Source organism: Mauremys reevesii, linkage group 24 (assembly GCF_016161935.1).
Source record: "Mauremys reevesii isolate NIE-2019 linkage group 24, ASM1616193v1, whole genome shotgun sequence".
Lineage (NCBI taxonomy): Eukaryota > Metazoa > Chordata > Testudines > Geoemydidae > Mauremys > Mauremys reevesii.
The window spans coordinates 8,079,586-8,096,698 of record NC_052646.1 but is presented as its reverse complement, the minus strand read 5'-3'; the positions used below and the strand labels follow the sequence as shown (position 1 = coordinate 8,096,698).

Here is a 17,113-nt window from a genome sequence, read left to right as displayed (position 1 = left end):
TGGCGCCTGCAGTTCCAGGAGGATGCTGATAAATTTGGAGAGGGGTCAGAGAAGAGCCACACGCACAATTAAAGGATTAGAAAACCTGCCCCAGAGTGATAGACTCAAAGAGTACAAACAAGGTAACTTAACGAAGAGGTTAAGAGGTGGCTAGATTAGTCTAAACCCCCGCATGGGGAACAAATATTTAATAACGGGCTCTTCAGTCTAGAAGAGAAAGGTTGAACACGCTCTCATGGCTGGAAGTAGAAGCTAGACCATTTCAGTCTGGAAATAAGGTGTAAATTTTTAACAGGTGGGTAATTAACCATTGGAACATTTTACCAAGGCTCATGGTGGATTCTCCATCGCTGACAACTTTTTAAATCAAGACTGGATGTTTTTGTAAAAGCTCTGCTCTGGGGATTACCTCTGGCCTGTGTCATACAGGAGGTCAGACTAAGTAATCGCATTGGTCCCTTCTGGCCTTGCAATCTATGACCTGTTGTGTCCTGCTCGATATCTGTCTCAAGCTCTCTGTCTTCCTCGTCTGCCCAACGTCTAACACAAAAAGGAACAGGATCAGGGGCCATGCTACCATAATAGAAACAATAAATAATACGCTGTGTTCCCAGCCCGCCTATGCAAAGAAGAGTGTATCCCTGTCATCCCTTCCCCCTCCCTCATCTGCATCCCAAAGTATGACTCTCTGCTCTCTGTGACAGATGCGACACAGCCCCTGCTCCAGTGGGCCCTGTTTGGTGTTTCTGGGGGCTACTGGCATATGAACAGCAAAATGCTGCGAATGGCTGAAGTGTTTAACCTCCTCTCCAAGCAGGGACAGAGTCGGAGATCCTCGGGATTTCTTCTGGCAGCATCGCTGTGCCTCCTGCCAGCGGCGCTGCGATCCCTCCAGCGGCATTCCAAAGGCGGCTAGGATAATAAGGGGTGTCTCTTCTCCTAATCCTCACTCTTAATTTTCAGTTTATTGCACACGCCCAGCTTGGGGGGGCCCCAGGCGTGTTGCACCTTGTGTCGGGAGCTCTTAATGGACACGATTTTCTAATCCCCAGGAACTCCCATAAACCTCTCCCTGGCTGCAGGGGAGTGAGGCTAGCAGCGTGCCCTGGGAGGCTGAGAACCTGGGGCTCGGCCTGATTCTTAAAGGGGAGGAGGAATTTATAGGTGAAATGCAGGGGCTGTCGGCGAAAGGCGGGTGGGGAGTCCTAGATAGCAAAGCCGAGGGGCAGATCTCTGAGACAGCCAAAGAACTGAACTATCTGCCTGCCCAGCCTAGGAGACTCGCTCCCAGCTGCAGCATAATGCAGTGCCCGGAACGGCCTTCAGTGAAAGTGAACTCTGCAGCAATCCATGGACGTGTTGTACCAGCAAGCGCCACATGGGACTGCTGGAGAGCAGCTGTGTCACTCTCTGCCCTGCCCTTACCTCTGAAAATACCCCTCCGCTGTGCTCTGTCCAGCGCTGTGACCCTCCCAAGGCCCCTGCCTGCCCCATGGCTGTGAGCCAGGGCATCTCGTTAGTGCGGCCTGGACCCAGAGCACCCTGCAACAGGGCTCAAGTGTTAAGCAGTCGGGGTTTGTTCTTGACCTGGTTGCAAGGGGGCAGCGAGCTCTGGTTGCAGGTTATTGTGCAGTCAACACTCCCAGGTTTCCTGGCTCCTTTGTAGATCTGGAGATGGGGCCTTTATGGGCAGGCTGATGCCCTTTGCCTCCCCAGGAGAAGGGGTCTCGGAGCTATTTGGGTCCAAGAGGCAGCTCTCTCCTGCCATCCCAGAATGCTGACCTCACTGCCAGGAGCCGTTCCTGAAGGCAGGGAGAGGGAGGGCCTGGGGGAAGGAGGCTTTGTCACCTGCCGTCCACAAGAAACTCTTAGGGTTTGAGTTCAGAGACTGAGACCCGGCTCGGCACAGCCCTGGAGTGGAGGCTCTGGTGCTGGTGGCTTTGTGTCTCTTGGATACTGAGGCTACCGGAGCTGAAGCTGCACCTAGGCAGCTCTAACCTGCACCTTGGCTGCAAGGGGGCCCCAAGTAGGAACATGGACTAGCCGGAGGGCAGAGTTCTCTGCCTTCGCCCCTTCCTTCCTTAGACACACTCCTGCACGAGGGGGGAAGTGGCACAGAGCATCTCCACCAGTCTTCTGCCGGGGCAGTCGGCAGAAACACAGACCTGAGGCCTGTCGTCAGCCGTCAGCGGTGTGGTGCTCTGCTCTGTCCAGTGTAGAGAACAGTTGTGTTCCCTTTGTGGGCGGCCCCAGCTCTGTGCAGGTCACTGGCACAGCAGACCCCGAGCGAACCCCCCAATGACCACAGACTCCGATAAGGTACCAAGGCACGAACGAAGCACAGTAATAGTTTCCCGCAGGCTCTGCAGGACATACTACGGATATGTGCCCCCTGACAATGGACCGGCTCAGTCAGTGGTGGGACTCTCCACTGCCCCCTAGGCTGGACAGAGACACCGCCCCAGGGGTGCATTCTTATACACAGGTACAAACAAGTTACACATCATTCCCGACGTATTGAGGTGCAACCCCTCTACGTGTCAGAGTGCCGCCTATTACCTTATACGCGTTGATTCAAGCAAAACAACTCTATCCATCATATTACCCTTTGCCCCTGTCTTTAGGGTGGGTCAGCCTGTTCCTTGTTATCGGTGTGGAATGTGCACGTATCAGAGTGTTCTGGTACCATCCTAGCATCTGTTTTATCTCTCTAGTGTTCAGTACCTTTTAGGAATGTCTCTTTGTGCAGCATCAGCCCTTTCCTTGCCAGCTGCTGCGAGCAGGGCCTGCCTCTGGCTCACAGCTTAACTTTGCTTTATGTCAGCAAAGTTTTGACCATTACTTTAGTTCAGGCCTTAGGCCTCAAACCAGGCCTCTGATATAAGGGTTTGTTTCAGGGCTTCATCTTACTACAAGGCCCACATCTTCAGGCTCTATCTGCAGATCTGAACTGACTCATGCTTCAAATCCATTCGGAGCCAGCACTCATTGACCCACACTTCAGACAAACTGGCCGATTTAAGACCGGTCTGTAATGACTTGAAATTGCTCCTGATGCCTCCTAGACAGCTTTCCCTGCCATGGTTCTGTGGTGCGCCTTAACTTGGAGATGGACTCTTAATTCCCAATTTTAAAAAAAAATGTGGTGATTAAACTACCGCCCAGGTTGCTGTGAACATGCAGCAGCTGCTTGCCCGGACTTGTGTTACCGAATACTCTGTTACACAAGTGTGTGCTGGCTTAAAAAAGCAAATCCTTCAAGCTGTTCTTGTTCTCTGCATGTAATTAACAAGAACAAAACAACACTCGGCTTGAGCTGCTGACTTAAGATGGTGCAAAAAGTCACGAAGTTCCCTGCAGTGCACCAATCTCATTCTTCAAAAGCTTTCAGCCTTATTTCTCCCTCCTGGACGTTGCCAGTTACAGAGGCGTGTTTAATATTGACAATGTCTCTGCTGTTGCTTCCTGCGGAACAGGCTAGAGGATCTGTGATGGCTCTTAAGGAAGGAGGTGAAGCTGGCAAATTTTAGCTCTTCGGGCTGAGGAAGCTATTAAATACATTGGTCATTAATATCTGAGTTCTGCACTGGATTGTGTCCCCTCCAGGAGATCCTTGGCTAAAGCTGTATCCGTACAGGACTGTGGGCCTGTAAACTCCATTCTGTGGGGGACGTGTGCGGGTTTTTCCTGCTGATCGTGATGGAGCATTGGGAGGCATGGCCTAAATGGAGATGTCAGCTATTCCCTGGCCCGTGACTCCAGCCAGCATGTTCTGACAGCATCGGCTTTGCAGAGCGGGAGAACTGTCTTCACCTGCTTTTTAGTGCTTGGATTCCACACACAGTTTTAAACTACGCTCTGTTGGCAACATTTATAATGCAGGAAAAATAATATGCCATTATATAACCCAACTCATGAAGCTTCCTATTTGTGAAAAGTATCAGAGGGGTAGCCGTGTTAGTCTGGATCTGTAAAAGCAGCAAAGAGCCCTATTTGTGAAAGAGATTTCATTTGACTCCCTGCCAGGGTTTACATAACTCTCTGTTCCTTCTCTGTTTGTTTATAAGGCCAACTTTCTCACTCCGCTGCTGGCTGTTGGTTTCTTGGGTGACTAATCAGGTGTAATTTCTCCCACCAGAACAAAGACTTGAAAAGCCGACTGGCCAGCTCGGAAGGCTTGCAGAAACCAAGCGCCAGTTTGTCTCAGCTGGAGTCGCGGATCCAGGAACTGCAGGATAAGCTGCAGGCAGAAGAGAGGTAAAAGATGTGGACTTAGCCCCGTTCTGGCAGAAGATCACAAAGCACACAATGCTAAGCCCTTGTCTAAACACAGGTTGTACCACTCTAACAGTATAGAGAGCTACACCCCTTCCCTTCCCACCCCCCAGACCGGATGCAGTTCTACCAGTATAGTTATTTCTCTGTGCAAAGGAGACTAAGCTATACTGGTATAACGGTGTCCACACTAGGGGTTGCACCGGTATAACCATATCAGTAAAAATTCACACCTGAACTGACAACCAACCCTGGTTTACACTGGAAAGTTTTACAACTATAAGTGCACAGAGATGGAGGGAATCACCACCCGCAGTTTATAGATAGGGAAACTGAGGCACACAGCAGGCCTGTGACTCCTCCCATGTCCGTGGCAGAGCTGATAATGGAGTGTAGGAATGCTTACCCCCACCCCATGCGCTAACCAGAAAGCTCAAGGGTCTCCACACAGGACTGCGGTTTCAGGGGAGTGCATGGGTTCTAGCCCCATCGGTGCCCTCATCTTGCTTTGCAGCTTCAGAAAGGGGTTTAGTTCGGTAGTATTGGTGCTTGTCTGTGGGCCTTCACGTCTAGAATCCTCTCCATCCTACGTCCCATTTCTCCCCCCCCCCCATCCCTTTTCAAAACGGACCTCGGCCTGATCTGCCTCCCAGGCATGTTCCGAGGCTTAATTTCATGATAACAGCTTTCAGGAGAGGTCAGATGTTGTGTAAGTGTCAAATACATTCCCGTGCGAAGTGGCGTGAGAATGTGCGGTTAACCCTTTAACTGGCACGTGCGAGTTCAGTAGTGGTCTGGTACCAATCGTGGCAGGCTGGAACGGACTCCCAATCGGTGGGGGTGTGGAGGAAGGTGTCTGCCATATGGGATCAGAAACCTTTCTCTTAGCTGGCAGGAGAGGGCCAGTACCTCACTTCTCTGTGCTTCTGGACGGGTTCGAACTACCTTAGTGGCATGAGGCAGAATAAACAGCTCTGCAGACAGCCCCTGCTACTGGGATTTCAGCAGCATGAGCAGCCGTTGCCAGGTTTAAAAAAATCATGAAAAGAAAAACGTCTATGCGGTGGGTTGCACTCCGTTAACGCCAATTTTTAAACTGATTTTGGCTAAACCACTTCAAACCCCTGTGTGATGCCTTGGTTTCAGTTTAAGAGCGTTTCCCAATGTTTTTTATTTAAAATGTAAATACATTGAAATCTGAGTGTCCTTTTGGTACCGATTTAACAGAATTTGGTTTAAAATAACCCCCGAAATGCACCTTTCTCACGTAGACCAGTCGCTAAAGGCTGCCTCTAGGGGGGTCCCCATCTCAGACTAGAGTTTTAAAAACAGACGTTCCTAATTGGTGCAACTCACATGGCTGAATGGGCTCATTGTTCGCTGTCTAGTTTTATGGGGGTGGAAAAATGCATCATCCGGAGATTGTGGCACTGATTGTTGCTGTATAAAAGGGGGCTGAGAGGCTCCTCCAGCTCAGGTTGCCATTGTCAGAGCCGCCACCCTAGGACGATGACCCAGGTGCACAACAGGCACGGCCTTGCGTAATAACCTTGTTGGCAGCGTCTGGGGGAAGCGTGCCCAGTGCTCTCTGCCTTGGGGCTGTTCCTGCGTTGTCAATAAACGGGGTGTCTGTTTCCAGGCCTGTCAACCTGGCACCTTGCCCCAGAACTAAATGCTCGTGCACCATCGTTTTTCTTCAGCCAAATCCAATTGCAGGTAGCTCGTCCCAGGCCTGGGTGAGCACCAGTCATGCTGCCCGCAGAGGGAAGGGGTGGCCTAGTGGTTAGGATGCTGCACTGGGACTTGGGGGTTCTGGGTTCAAATCCCAGCTCTGTCTCTGACTGCTTGTGAGAGCTGGGGCTCGGTGCTTCATCTCTCTGGGTCTCAGTTTCCCTGTTCAGATTGTGAGCTCTCTGGGGCATGGGCTGTCTGTGCAGTGCCCAGCACCACAGAGGACCCTAGTCTCACTAAGGGCTTCTGGGGGCCACCGTATGGTAAACAGAGATCCCATGCGTGTCTGAACGGAGCTCAGCGTCTGCTCTGCTCAATGTGGTTTCAGGGAGAAGAACATCCTGGTGTCCTCGAACCGCAAACTGGAAAGGAAAGTGAAGGAGCTGACGATCCAGATCGACGATGAAAGACAGCATGTGAATGACCAGAAGGACCAGGTGTGTAGATGACATTCTGCTGTCTCTCCCCACACACACACCCGACCCCACCAGACCACCCACACGCTCTTGGAGCTACCCTGGGGCATCGCTCTCATCCCTCCGTTCTTTTCTTCCAATTTTTATCATCCAATTTTTATTTGTTTAAATGGCTCCCACAGCCTCTGGCACCTGCTTGGCAGACAAATGGGGAAACCTCAGCCAAGTTGGCTCTGTGCAGCTGGAGAGCTCAGCGTGTGTGTGTGTACACATGCATGTTTGCACGTGTGCTTTCAGACAGTGATTTGGCTCCAATTCGGGGCTGACCTCTCCTACTGGCCAATTCAGTCTGGGTACCAATGGAAACCATGGGCCAGACCCACGGATCTGTTCTCGGCTCATCTCCCACACGTCTCCTCTCTGCTCCTTCACGCAGCACGTTTCTCCTTTTGGTGCAAGAGCAATCCCCATTCCAGCTGCAGCCACCTCATTCTCCCTGCCTCATTGACCCCCCCCCCCCAATCCTGATTACAGCCAAATATTTCTGTGTCTCTACCGTCCTTTTTAGGGTGTGGTGGGGGCAGGGTTTGGGGGGAAGACCCCATGCAGAATAGTCTTGTAGAAGCATTTTGAGAATCCGCCAGCCCCATCTCACAGGCCACCACTCACCTTCAGCTTCCTGGTCTCTGCTGCTGCTCCGTCTTGCCTAATTACAGCTGCTCTGCCATCGTACCTCCCAAGCCTGCGCTTTGTTTTCGGTTCTCTGCTCCCGTTTTCCTACTTGAGCTGCTCTCTCGGTGTCGGGGGCAGATCCTTTGGGCTCTACTGACCGTGCATGAGGGAACAAGAACACCCCTCTCGCTGCCTGACTAAACTGAGCCACTAGCCAAGATCTGCCTGCTGACAGCATGTCCCAGAGCCAGAGGCTTCCACACATAATACACTGGCAGGACAGTAGTGTGCATCTTCTCCGCCTGGACTCCTGATGGAGCAAGTCCTAATCGCGCCTGGCTTCCTAAAGCTGTGGCTGACGGATGTGGCACGATGGAGCGCGGCTGGATCTGTCCATGGGGCAGAGGGAGCCTGCCAATGTACAACAGCTTAGAAGACTGCACAACTTCTGATCGGTATCTGAGCCTCTTTATTTCCCCCCCTTCCCCTCCCCCACCTTACTCCTGTCCATGGAGCTGACCCCAGACTCTAACAAAAACCTTTCCCTCCTGTCCTGGTTGCTTCTTAACCCTCTAGGGAGTCTGTCTTCCCTGCAGAGCTTGCCTGGGCACTTAGCCAGCTGTTGCCCCTGGTCCCCCTCCCAACCTTGGGTCCCCCTCCCACAAAACCCTCTCACCCAAGTTTGGTGCTTTAGAATCAGAGACTATCAGGGTTGGAAGAGACCTCAGGAGGTATCTAGTCCAACCCCCTGCTCAAAGCAGGATCAATCCCCAACTAAATCATCCCAGCCAGGGCTTTGTCAAGCCAGGCCGTAAAAACCTCTAAGGAAGGAGATTCCACCACCTCCCTAAGTAACCCATTCTAGTGCTTCACCACTCTCCTAATGAAATAGTTTCTCCTAATATTCAACCTAGACCTCCACCGCTGCAACTTGAGACCATTTCTCCTTATTCTGTCATCTGCCACCACTGAGAACAGCCGAGCTCCATCCTCTTTAGAACCTGCCTTCAGGTAGTTAAAGGCAGCTATCAAATCCCCCCTAACTCTTCTCTCCTGCGGACTAACCCCAGTTCCCTCAGCCTCTCCTTGTAAGTCATGTGCCCCAGCCCCCTGATCATTTTTGTTGCCCTTCGCCGGACTCTCTTCAATTTGTCCACCTTGTCTCTGTAGTGGGGGGGCCCAAAGCTGGGTGCAATACTCCAGATGTGGCCTTTCCAGTGCTGAATAGAGGGGGAATAATCACTTCCCTCCATCTGCTGACAATGCTACTAATGCAGCCCAATATGCCGTTGGCCTTCTTGGCAACAAGGGCACATTGTTGACTCATATCCAGCTACTTGTCCACTGTAATCCCCAGGTCGTTTTCTGTAGCAGTGCCTGGGATTCTTCCTTCCTAAGTGCAGGACTCTGCACTTGTCTTTGTTGAACCTCATCAGATTTCTTTTGGCCCAATCCTCCAATTTGTCTAGGTCACTCTGGACCCTATCCCTACCCTCCAGCATATCTACGACTCCTCCCAGTTAGTGTCATCTGCAAATCTGCTGAGGGTGCAATCCATCCCATCCTCCAGATCATTAATGAAGATGTTGAACAAAACCAGCCCCAGGACCGACTCCTGGGGCACTCCGCTTGAAACTGGCTGCCAACTAGACATCAAGCTGTTGATCACTACCCATTGAGCCTGATGATCTAGCCAGCTTTCTATCCACCTTACAGTCCATTCAGCCAATCAGCCTTGCTGTGCGGGCAAGAATACTGTGGGAGACCGTATCAAAAGTTTTGCTAAAGTCAAGATATCACGTCCGCCGCTTTCTCCATACCCACAGAGCCAGTTATCTCATCATAGAAGGCAATCAGGTTGGTCAGGCATGACTTGCCCTTGGTGAATCCATGCTGACTGTTCCTGATCACCTTCCTCTCCTCCAAGTGCTTCAAAATGGATTCCTGGAGGACCTGCTCCATGATTTTTCAAGGGACTGAATTGAGGCTGTTTTCCCCTGGATTCTCCTTCTTCCCTTTTTTAAAGATGGGCACTAGATCTGCCGTTTTCCAGTCGTCTGGGACCTCCCCACTCTCCACACATTTTCAAAGATAATGGCCAATGGCTCTGCAATCACATCAGCAAACTCCCTCTGCACCCTCGGATGCAGTGCATCCGGCCCCATGGACTTGTGCTCATCCAGCTTTTCTAAATAGTCCTTAACCTGTTCTTTCACCCCCGAGGGCTGCTCACCTCCTCCCCATACCATTGCCCAGTGCAGCAGTCTGGGAGCTGACCTTGTCTGTGAAGACCGAGGCAAAAAAAGCATTGAGTACTTCAGCCTTTTCCACATCATCTGTCGCTAGGTTGCCTCCCCCATTCAGTAAGGGGCCCACACTTTCCCTGAGCCCTTCTTGTTGCTAACATACCTGTAGAAACCCTTCTTGTTACCTTTCAACATCCCTTGCTAGCTGCAATTCTAATTGTGCTTTGGCCTTCCTGATTACACCCCTGCATGCTCCAGAAATGTTTTATACTCCTCCCTAGTCATCTGTCCAAGTTTCCACTTCTTGTAAGCTTCCTTTTTGTGTTTAAACTCACTGAAGATTTCTCTGTTAAGCCAAGCTGGTCACCTGCCATATTTATGATTCTTTCTTCACTTCCGGATGGTTTGTTCCTGCGCCCTCAATAAGGCTTCTTTAAAATACAGCCAGCTCTCCTGGACTCCTTTCCCTCCCAGGGGATTCTGCCCATCAGTTCCCTGAGGGAGTCAGTCTGCTTTTCTGAACCCTGGCTCCGTATTCTGCTGCTCTCCTTTCTTCCTTTTGTCAGGATCCTGAACTCGACCATCTCATGGTCTCTGCTGCCCAGGTTGCCACCCACTTCTACTCCCCCTACCAATTCTTCCCTGTTTGTGAGCAGCAGGTCAAGAGGAGCACGGCCCCTAGTTGGTTCCTCCAGCATTTGCACCAGGAAGTTGTCCCCAACACGCTCCAAAAGCGTCCTAGATTGTCCGTGCACTGCTCTATTGCTGTCCCAGCAGATGTCAGGGTGATCATGCTGGCCTGGCGATGGGTGAGGGCTCGGGTTCCACTTTGAAATGAGGATGCAGGCTGTACGCCTGCTAGTGCTGACAGTCCTCCAGTGCCTTCCCCCAATTCCCACCCTCTCAGTATGCCCAGAAGGCCAGACAAGTTCTCCCACAATTCACTGGGAAAGAATCCTAGAGCGGCTCCGCTCACTGCAGCGCTAAGAACTGTGGGACGAGCCCCCGTGAGGCCTCATGTCTCTATCCCACTCCCAGCCTCCAGAGAGAGCTGAGCATGGCTGGTTCCCATCTCGCCCCAGCCTCCTTCAGCACCAGGACACTGCTGTGGCTGTGAATGGCCCTTGCTGCGAGCAGAGGCCCCGAGTGTCCTGGGGGAGGAGGAGAGGGGTAGAAGTGGGGGTGAGGTCCCTCCAGCACCGCCTGGATGTCCAGGTCTCGATTGCATCCTCCCAGCACCACAAGCCAACCTGCCCCTCCCCTTACGCCCCCGTTGCTCTGCCCCCTGCAGCTGAGCCTCCGCGTCAAGGCACTCAAGCGCCAGATGGACGAGGCCGAGGAGGAGATCGAGCGCCTGGAAAGCGCCAGGAAGAAAGCGCAGCGGGAGCTGGAGGAGCAGCACGAACTCAACGAGCAGCTGCAGAATCGCGTCAAGGCCCTGGAGAAGGAGGCCTGGTAGGCAGTGGGTGGGGTGGGGGCTGCAAAATCCCCTCCTTCGCCCTGCGTCCTAGGGGTCCCCCAGAGCCAGATGCAAGGGGCTCCTGGAGCAATACGCATCCCGCCTTAGCCCTGCTCCGTACCAGTCTCCTTGTGCAGCCGGCTGAAGCCCGAGCTCATCTCCCAGCAGAAATGTGATAGTAGCAAACTCCCCCTTGAGGAATAATTGCAGGCTTCCTGTCCCCTGTCCCCCTCCAGCCTGTAGCTGAGCCTAGTTCTGTGCTGGGCGCGCCGAGGAGAGCAGGAATCTGGTCTAAGCGACCTCCCCGAAGCAGAGCGGCCGTGTGCCCATAATCTAAGCCATGCTCCAGTGCCCTAGCTAGGGTCGTTCACGCTGAGCCTGCGGCCAAGGGGAGTCCCTAGCACTGGGCGGGGATAATGAAATGATCCTGCCCCAGGGCCTCTGAGAGTCCAGCAAAGGCTTGGAAGTCTCAGCCCAGCAGGCTTGTAACGGTTCCTGTCCGGAATTTCATTGATTTTTTTTCTTCTCATTGCTGCCCTCTGACACAGTGTGTGGGGTGCACGGTGTCTGATCAGGGCGGTGGGCAGATGGGAACCCCTGGTTTAGAGCAGGGATCTCCCCGCTGGTGTGGGCCCTGGTGGGAATCAGCCGGCAGGGGCCAGAGTGCAGGGCCGGGTAAGCGCAGCCGCTCTGCTGTGCGGGTATGAACTGGCTCATCCTCTCCCCGACCCAGGCGCAAGGCCACCCGCTCGGCCGCAGAGGCCTCCTTGGAAGACGACCGCTTGAGCTCGGATGAGGAGTTCGACAGCGCTTACGGCCCGTCCTCCATCGCCTCACTGCTGACGGAGGGGAACCTGCAGACCAGCTCGTGCTAGCAGCGGCCTGCGCGGGTCGTTAACTGGCTCCTGGGGTGCCCCCTCTTTCCCATGGTCAGAACTGCTTCGGGTTCCTTGAGAGGCTGGCGCAGGGCGTCATTCCACGGGGGAGCATCCCCGACCTACTGACGTTCCAGTCCCTTTAGCAGGAAAAACAGCATCCTAGAGGCCAGCGATCCTTGGATTGGAGTCGGCTGACACATGCGTCCGTTCCAAAAAGCAGCTAACTGGAGAGGAGCCGGCAGCAGAAGAACTGAGAACAATGTTTAAGCAGGAAGGTTTTCTGCTTAAATTGGGAGGGAGGATGTGGGGGGGGGGAATTGGGTGTTAAGCTCCCCAGAAAATTCTGTTTAATCTGTTTTTCTCTGTGATTTCTCAGGGCATTGCTTAAATTCCAGATGTTTCATATCTTAACCAAATGTTTGTGTGTATACGGGGGGGGGGTGTGGAAACAGATGTGCAATAAGGCAGGATGATGGTCTGTGGCTCATAAACAAGAGGTGAACCTGTCTCTTTGGCCACAGCGGGAGTTGGCTTTTCCCTGCCAGAAGGGGAAGCGTGGTAGGTTAGTCGCCAACCAGAGTCTAGGAGACGGCCCCGGGCGTGTGTCTGCTCTGAGAGTCTCTCTAATGTCTATAGACGCCCTCGTGGAGTCCTGGGTCTAAAATCCGGCGGCTGCTTTTTCCAGGACTTGTGCAGCTGTCGTTTCTTCATGCCACGTTAAAGAGAAATTCCCAGCCAGCCCATCGATCCGTGTGGCCTACGTGCTGCTCTGCCCTTCTCTTCGCTCTTTGTGAGCACGTTGCTGCGCCGAAAGACGGATCTGCCTTCGGAACGGCAGAGGATGGGGAGCGGGAGCCTCAGCCTTGCGAAACTCTACAGGGCTAGTGTGCTTGGGCAAGGGACTCTGCTGCCACTTTTTTGGTCCTTTCCGTTGGCCCTGCTCTGGAGGAGGCCAAGGATCGGGGTGTAGGACAGGAAGAGTTTTGAGATCGCCCAGATTGACCAGGATCCCAAGGGTTCGTGGCCTGTGTGAGAGGAACTGGGGGTCTCGGTCCAGTCCCCAGCTGCCAGTGACATTACACTAATCCCCTGTGCAGCTGGCCCAGGAGGAAGAAGTAACCCTGGTTTTGGAATAGCTGAGACTTGGATCTGACACGATATCACTTTGTTGTTGAGACAGATGAGCACGAGAGCTTGCCCCCACCTCCGTCTGAGCTGAGCGATCAATCGCGAAATGAGGCAGGAGCCCGGGGGTCCATCCAGGGCCGGGCTGCCTGGCTGTCCTGCTGTCCACACTGTGCTGTCCTGCATAAAGGGACATCCAGCCTCCAGGGCTGTCTCCGCTACAGAGTTAACAGGAAACACCTGGGGTCTGCCCACTGGGGGCCCCTCCTATCTTGCACCTCTCCAGCAATTTCTCGCTTCTGTTTTTTGGCAGTAAACCAGCCGGGGAAAGGCAAACCCCTGCGTTTGGAAGCACATGTGCTGCGGATGTTGATGGAAAAGCAAGGGCTGTACCGGCCTTGATGGGACGGGCAGCCGCATTCTCTCACCTGAGCTCCGTGTCCCCAAACGCTGCTCCTGCTTCACTCACCGAGTTGCAGTCCTGGTCAGTGGAGTGTGACCAGGGCTGTAATGCACCCGGGCAGTTGAGAGGGGAAAGAACAATACTGAGCTAGCGCTGCTTGAGACCTGCGTATCCTTGAAACGGGAACCTGCCTGTCAGCTCCCACTGAGCCTCGTTTTGTAGCTGAATTTGCACCTGTTCATAAAGTGCCGCTTTATAGATTGGGAATATATGGGGCTGGGGAGGATCCACTAAGTGTGTGACCTCCCCGCCTGCTTCTGCTGCGGGTTGAGCTGCTAACACCTCAGTCTCCCTCTGTTACTTTTTTAAACTTCACCAGCTCAGAGGTTTCAGAGCAACCTGCAGGTCAGGCCTTGACCGTCGTGCCTTAATGGGGAATGTCCAGTGCGGGAAATTTAGTCCAGTGAATTTCTGCTTGGAAGGGAACTGGGGGTAGAACCTTTTAAACATGCCTCTGTTTTAAAGTAACCTACCTGGTTTAACACGCACCTGCCCCCCACCCAAGGCGGCGAGACACAGGAGCAGAGGTGGGGAGGCGATAAACCCACCTTGGTGCTTGGTCAGAGCTCAAGGGCTAACAAAAATCCCCAATGCTCAAATATAGCCATTGCCTTGTCTGGCATGATTTCAGCTTCCACTAGTGTTGGCAGCAGAAGGGTGCGAACAGGGGCCCCGTCTCTGGACCCTGCTGTGCTTGGCGTGCTGCCCTAGAGCAGATCTCTGTAGCCACGCAGAGGAGGCGACGCTTTGGATGTTTGTTTTTTATCCTGATGCTCGGTTCGAATGTCTGCAGCTACGGGCCAGGCAGTTAGCAAAACGCCATGGGAACAGCAAGTCCTCTGAGTTCTCATCTGCTCCATGGCAGCGTGCTGGTGTCACAGCACAGAGAGCCACTCCCAGACGCTTGCTGGGACCATTTAAGTAGCAGCCCCTAATTGGGAACTCCCCAAGCGGCTGCTCTAGTTGTTATAAAAGGTCTTTGGCTCTAGCGTTTCCAGGCCAAGCCCCCCAAAAAACATAGATAAATTCTGCAGGATGCATCTCGGGTCATCGACAAGCCAGTGCTGTCACCTTCTCCTGGGACACTGGTTCAGGGACACCTTGACAATCTCTCGACCTACCCCAACCAGCTCCAGCTCTGCACCATGAGGAATTTGCTCAGGGAGCCAAGTTTTTTTTTTTTTTTTTTCTTTTTTCGTTTCGAGGCTGCCGCCACTGAGGAAGAGCGGGTGGTGACATAAGAATCAGGGCTACATCGTCAGCTTACCAGGGGAGTAATTCCATTGCCGTGGATGGAAGACTGCGAATCTGCCCCAGCTTTCAAACAGCTGGATTTTCAGCTGATCTTGGTGGCTTGCGTCTCTCTCTCTCTCTGTGGGTTTTAATTGGGACTCTTCACACTAGGCACTTAATTACTGAAACAAAGATGCCTTGTTAAAACACCCACAGACGGGTGGGGGGGAATCTCTTTCCCCCTCCCACCCCAAACACACACACCCAAAAAAGCCCTGGATGGGTGTGGCTGTAGCTGGATGACAGCCTGAACCTGCGATGCTCTGTGACTGTAGGAATGTGCCCATTGCAAAGGCTTTGCTGGAGCGACGGTTTCACTAACTGGGTTGCAGTCTGCCCCTTTTGAGGGCTGTCCTGTTTCACTCTCCATCTGAAAGGGCCCATGTGGGTTTCGTTGCAGGCAGCCTCTGCCTTCTGCGCCTGGCTTTGCTTCTCCTCCAAACCCGCCTGATCTGTAGGAGCTGCAGGGAGGGAACTAGCCAAGAGCATTTCTCGAGAGCTGGCCAGCCTCTGGATCCCAGGGAGGTCTTCCGGGACAGCAGACGCCTCATCGGGGCTCTGTTGATGGGTGCAGAGACCCACCCCCTGCACTGTTACAGGCAAGCTGCTCTGCGAAGCAGCAGCTTCAAAGGGGAGGCTGTAGGGGTGGAATGAGGAGATGGAATTTAAGGTTCCCTTCCCCCACCAGCTGTCAAAGTAACGGGACATGGGACTCCCCAGAAACGGCCACTGATGAGCTGTGTGGCTCATGGAGCAAGAAGAGGGTCCTCCCAGCAGAGATGTGGGGTGGTTGTTTTGTTTTTTTTTTTTTAAGATCTAACATGCCTCCTTCAGGAGCCTGATGGGAGCCAGCCCTGCTTCAGAGCCGCTAAGGGACCTACGGACGTTTGTTACAGACCCCAGCGGTGGGAGTGGGCATGGCTGGTTGGAGTGACGTTGGGCTGGGACCAGCTCAGGGCTGGAATTTCCCCTCTCCCTCGGCTGTAAATGCAGAACAACCGCCCTGAAGTCAGTGACGCTTCTCCCAGGGCTGTACTAGGGTAACGGGGCCCATTGATGTTCAGCAGGAGCGAGAGCCAAGGAGCTGCAGAATTGTATGGTCCGATTGTCACCCCACAACGTGCGTGGGGATCCTGCAGCAGCAGGGGCACCGTCTCCCCCTCTTCTAGCTGGGCCTTACCTTCCCGCTGGCTCTGTGGCTCTATACACCAAGAGGATATTACGCTGCCAGGCTGTACGATGGAGACGTAGGCTACCTGCATGTCCCCCAAGAAAGACGCAGGGATCAGCCTGGCTTATGGTGGTCTCCACAGGCCGTTCTGCAGGGGCTGGGCCAGAGAGGGGGAAGGGGAATCCTTGCTGAGATCTCCTGCGAGGATAACTTGCTTTTTTAAATAAAACCCGATGTAATAGGAATTTGAGACCGGGGAGGGGAGGATTGATTCAAGTCCAATGTTAAGAGCGTTCACTGCAGAGTGGCTTTCATGTCCCTATGGAGTCTGAGGGCTTGTATAGCAGTATACGAGAGAGATGATCTGATTTATTCTGTAACCGTGTTCCTCTTACATGTGCCCTTCAACTTGTATTTTAAAATTAAAAGTTTATACGCGCTGAAGCTAATCTGATTGCAGTTTTTCCCTGCGGCGCGTATTTATTTTTGTTTGTGTTGCACTAACCGCCCCTCATGGACCAAGGGCGCTACGCGCGGTACAAACACAGAACAAAAAATACAATCACTTCCCCAAAGAGCTGACAGTCTTAAGTATCAAATGAGACAACAGGTGGAGATGGACAAATGAGGGTGCACAAGGACAGAATTACCTTGCAGCGGCAACATTAAAACAATTATAACATCCTAACAGAAGCCATTTTTCAAAAGTTCTCTCCTGTAAAACTCTGACCATCTCAAACCACTGCTGGCAAGAACCGGGATTCTGCAAACACGCGTGTGCAGATATGTTGCCAGGACCAGGGTCTTTGGGACATGCCTAGATGGAACAGATGCTTTGAGGCGGCCTCTGCGTGTTCTTTCACTGTTGGGGACGTGCTTCCGGAACAGCAGAGCTCTGGGCCCATCTAAAAGATGTCCACTGGGTGCTGTAGGAGTGCACCTTTATGGCACGCACTGCCTGGTCCGTGTGGTTCGGCTTCTCCACTGACCCTCAGTCGTCAGAGCGAAAGGTGGCGGTAGCATAAGGTTTACCGTGCATATCTGGATCTCAGATTGAGAAATCGCAGCGCACTTCCAACCAGAGAGAGGTGAAATTTATTTACCCAGTGCTATTTGTCCAGCAGCAGTTGGGAGGCTGGCTGCTTGTGTACCACTGAGCTCCCCTGTGCCAGGACGAGGTACTTATTAGCACACATCATCATTGAGGGTTGCCAAGTGCTAATTAACGGAGCTGATCTGAATGGCAGGTGTTCACCGTGATGTAGTGGTGAGCTCAAGTCCAACCTGGTTTATTCCTGGTATAACTGCGCTTGCTTTAAGGGACTTGCAGCAGGGACGTGTCACTTACAGCGCTGAATTGGGCCCATAACTGGGGAAACAAACG

The 17,113-nt window shown here is 52.9% G+C and overlaps 1 protein-coding gene across 5 annotated transcripts in view; it reads left to right on the top strand.

Annotated features, from left to right (window-relative positions):
* CGN (cingulin) overlaps positions 1 to 16,185 on the top strand; it is a 63,725-nt gene extending 47,540 nt beyond the window's left edge. For all 5 annotated transcript variants that reach the window (XM_039513015.1, XM_039513018.1, XM_039513016.1 and 2 more), the window contains 4 exons: positions 4,139 to 4,257; positions 6,335 to 6,443; positions 10,632 to 10,795; positions 11,533 to 16,185. In XM_039513015.1, coding sequence (XP_039368949.1) covers positions 4,139 to 4,257; positions 6,335 to 6,443; positions 10,632 to 10,795; positions 11,533 to 11,674 — 534 coding nt within the window. In that variant the 3' untranslated portion in view covers positions 11,675 to 16,185. The remainder of the gene's footprint in view (positions 1 to 4,138; positions 4,258 to 6,334; positions 6,444 to 10,631; positions 10,796 to 11,532) is intronic.
* Positions 16,186 to 17,113: the final 928 nt, after the last annotated feature.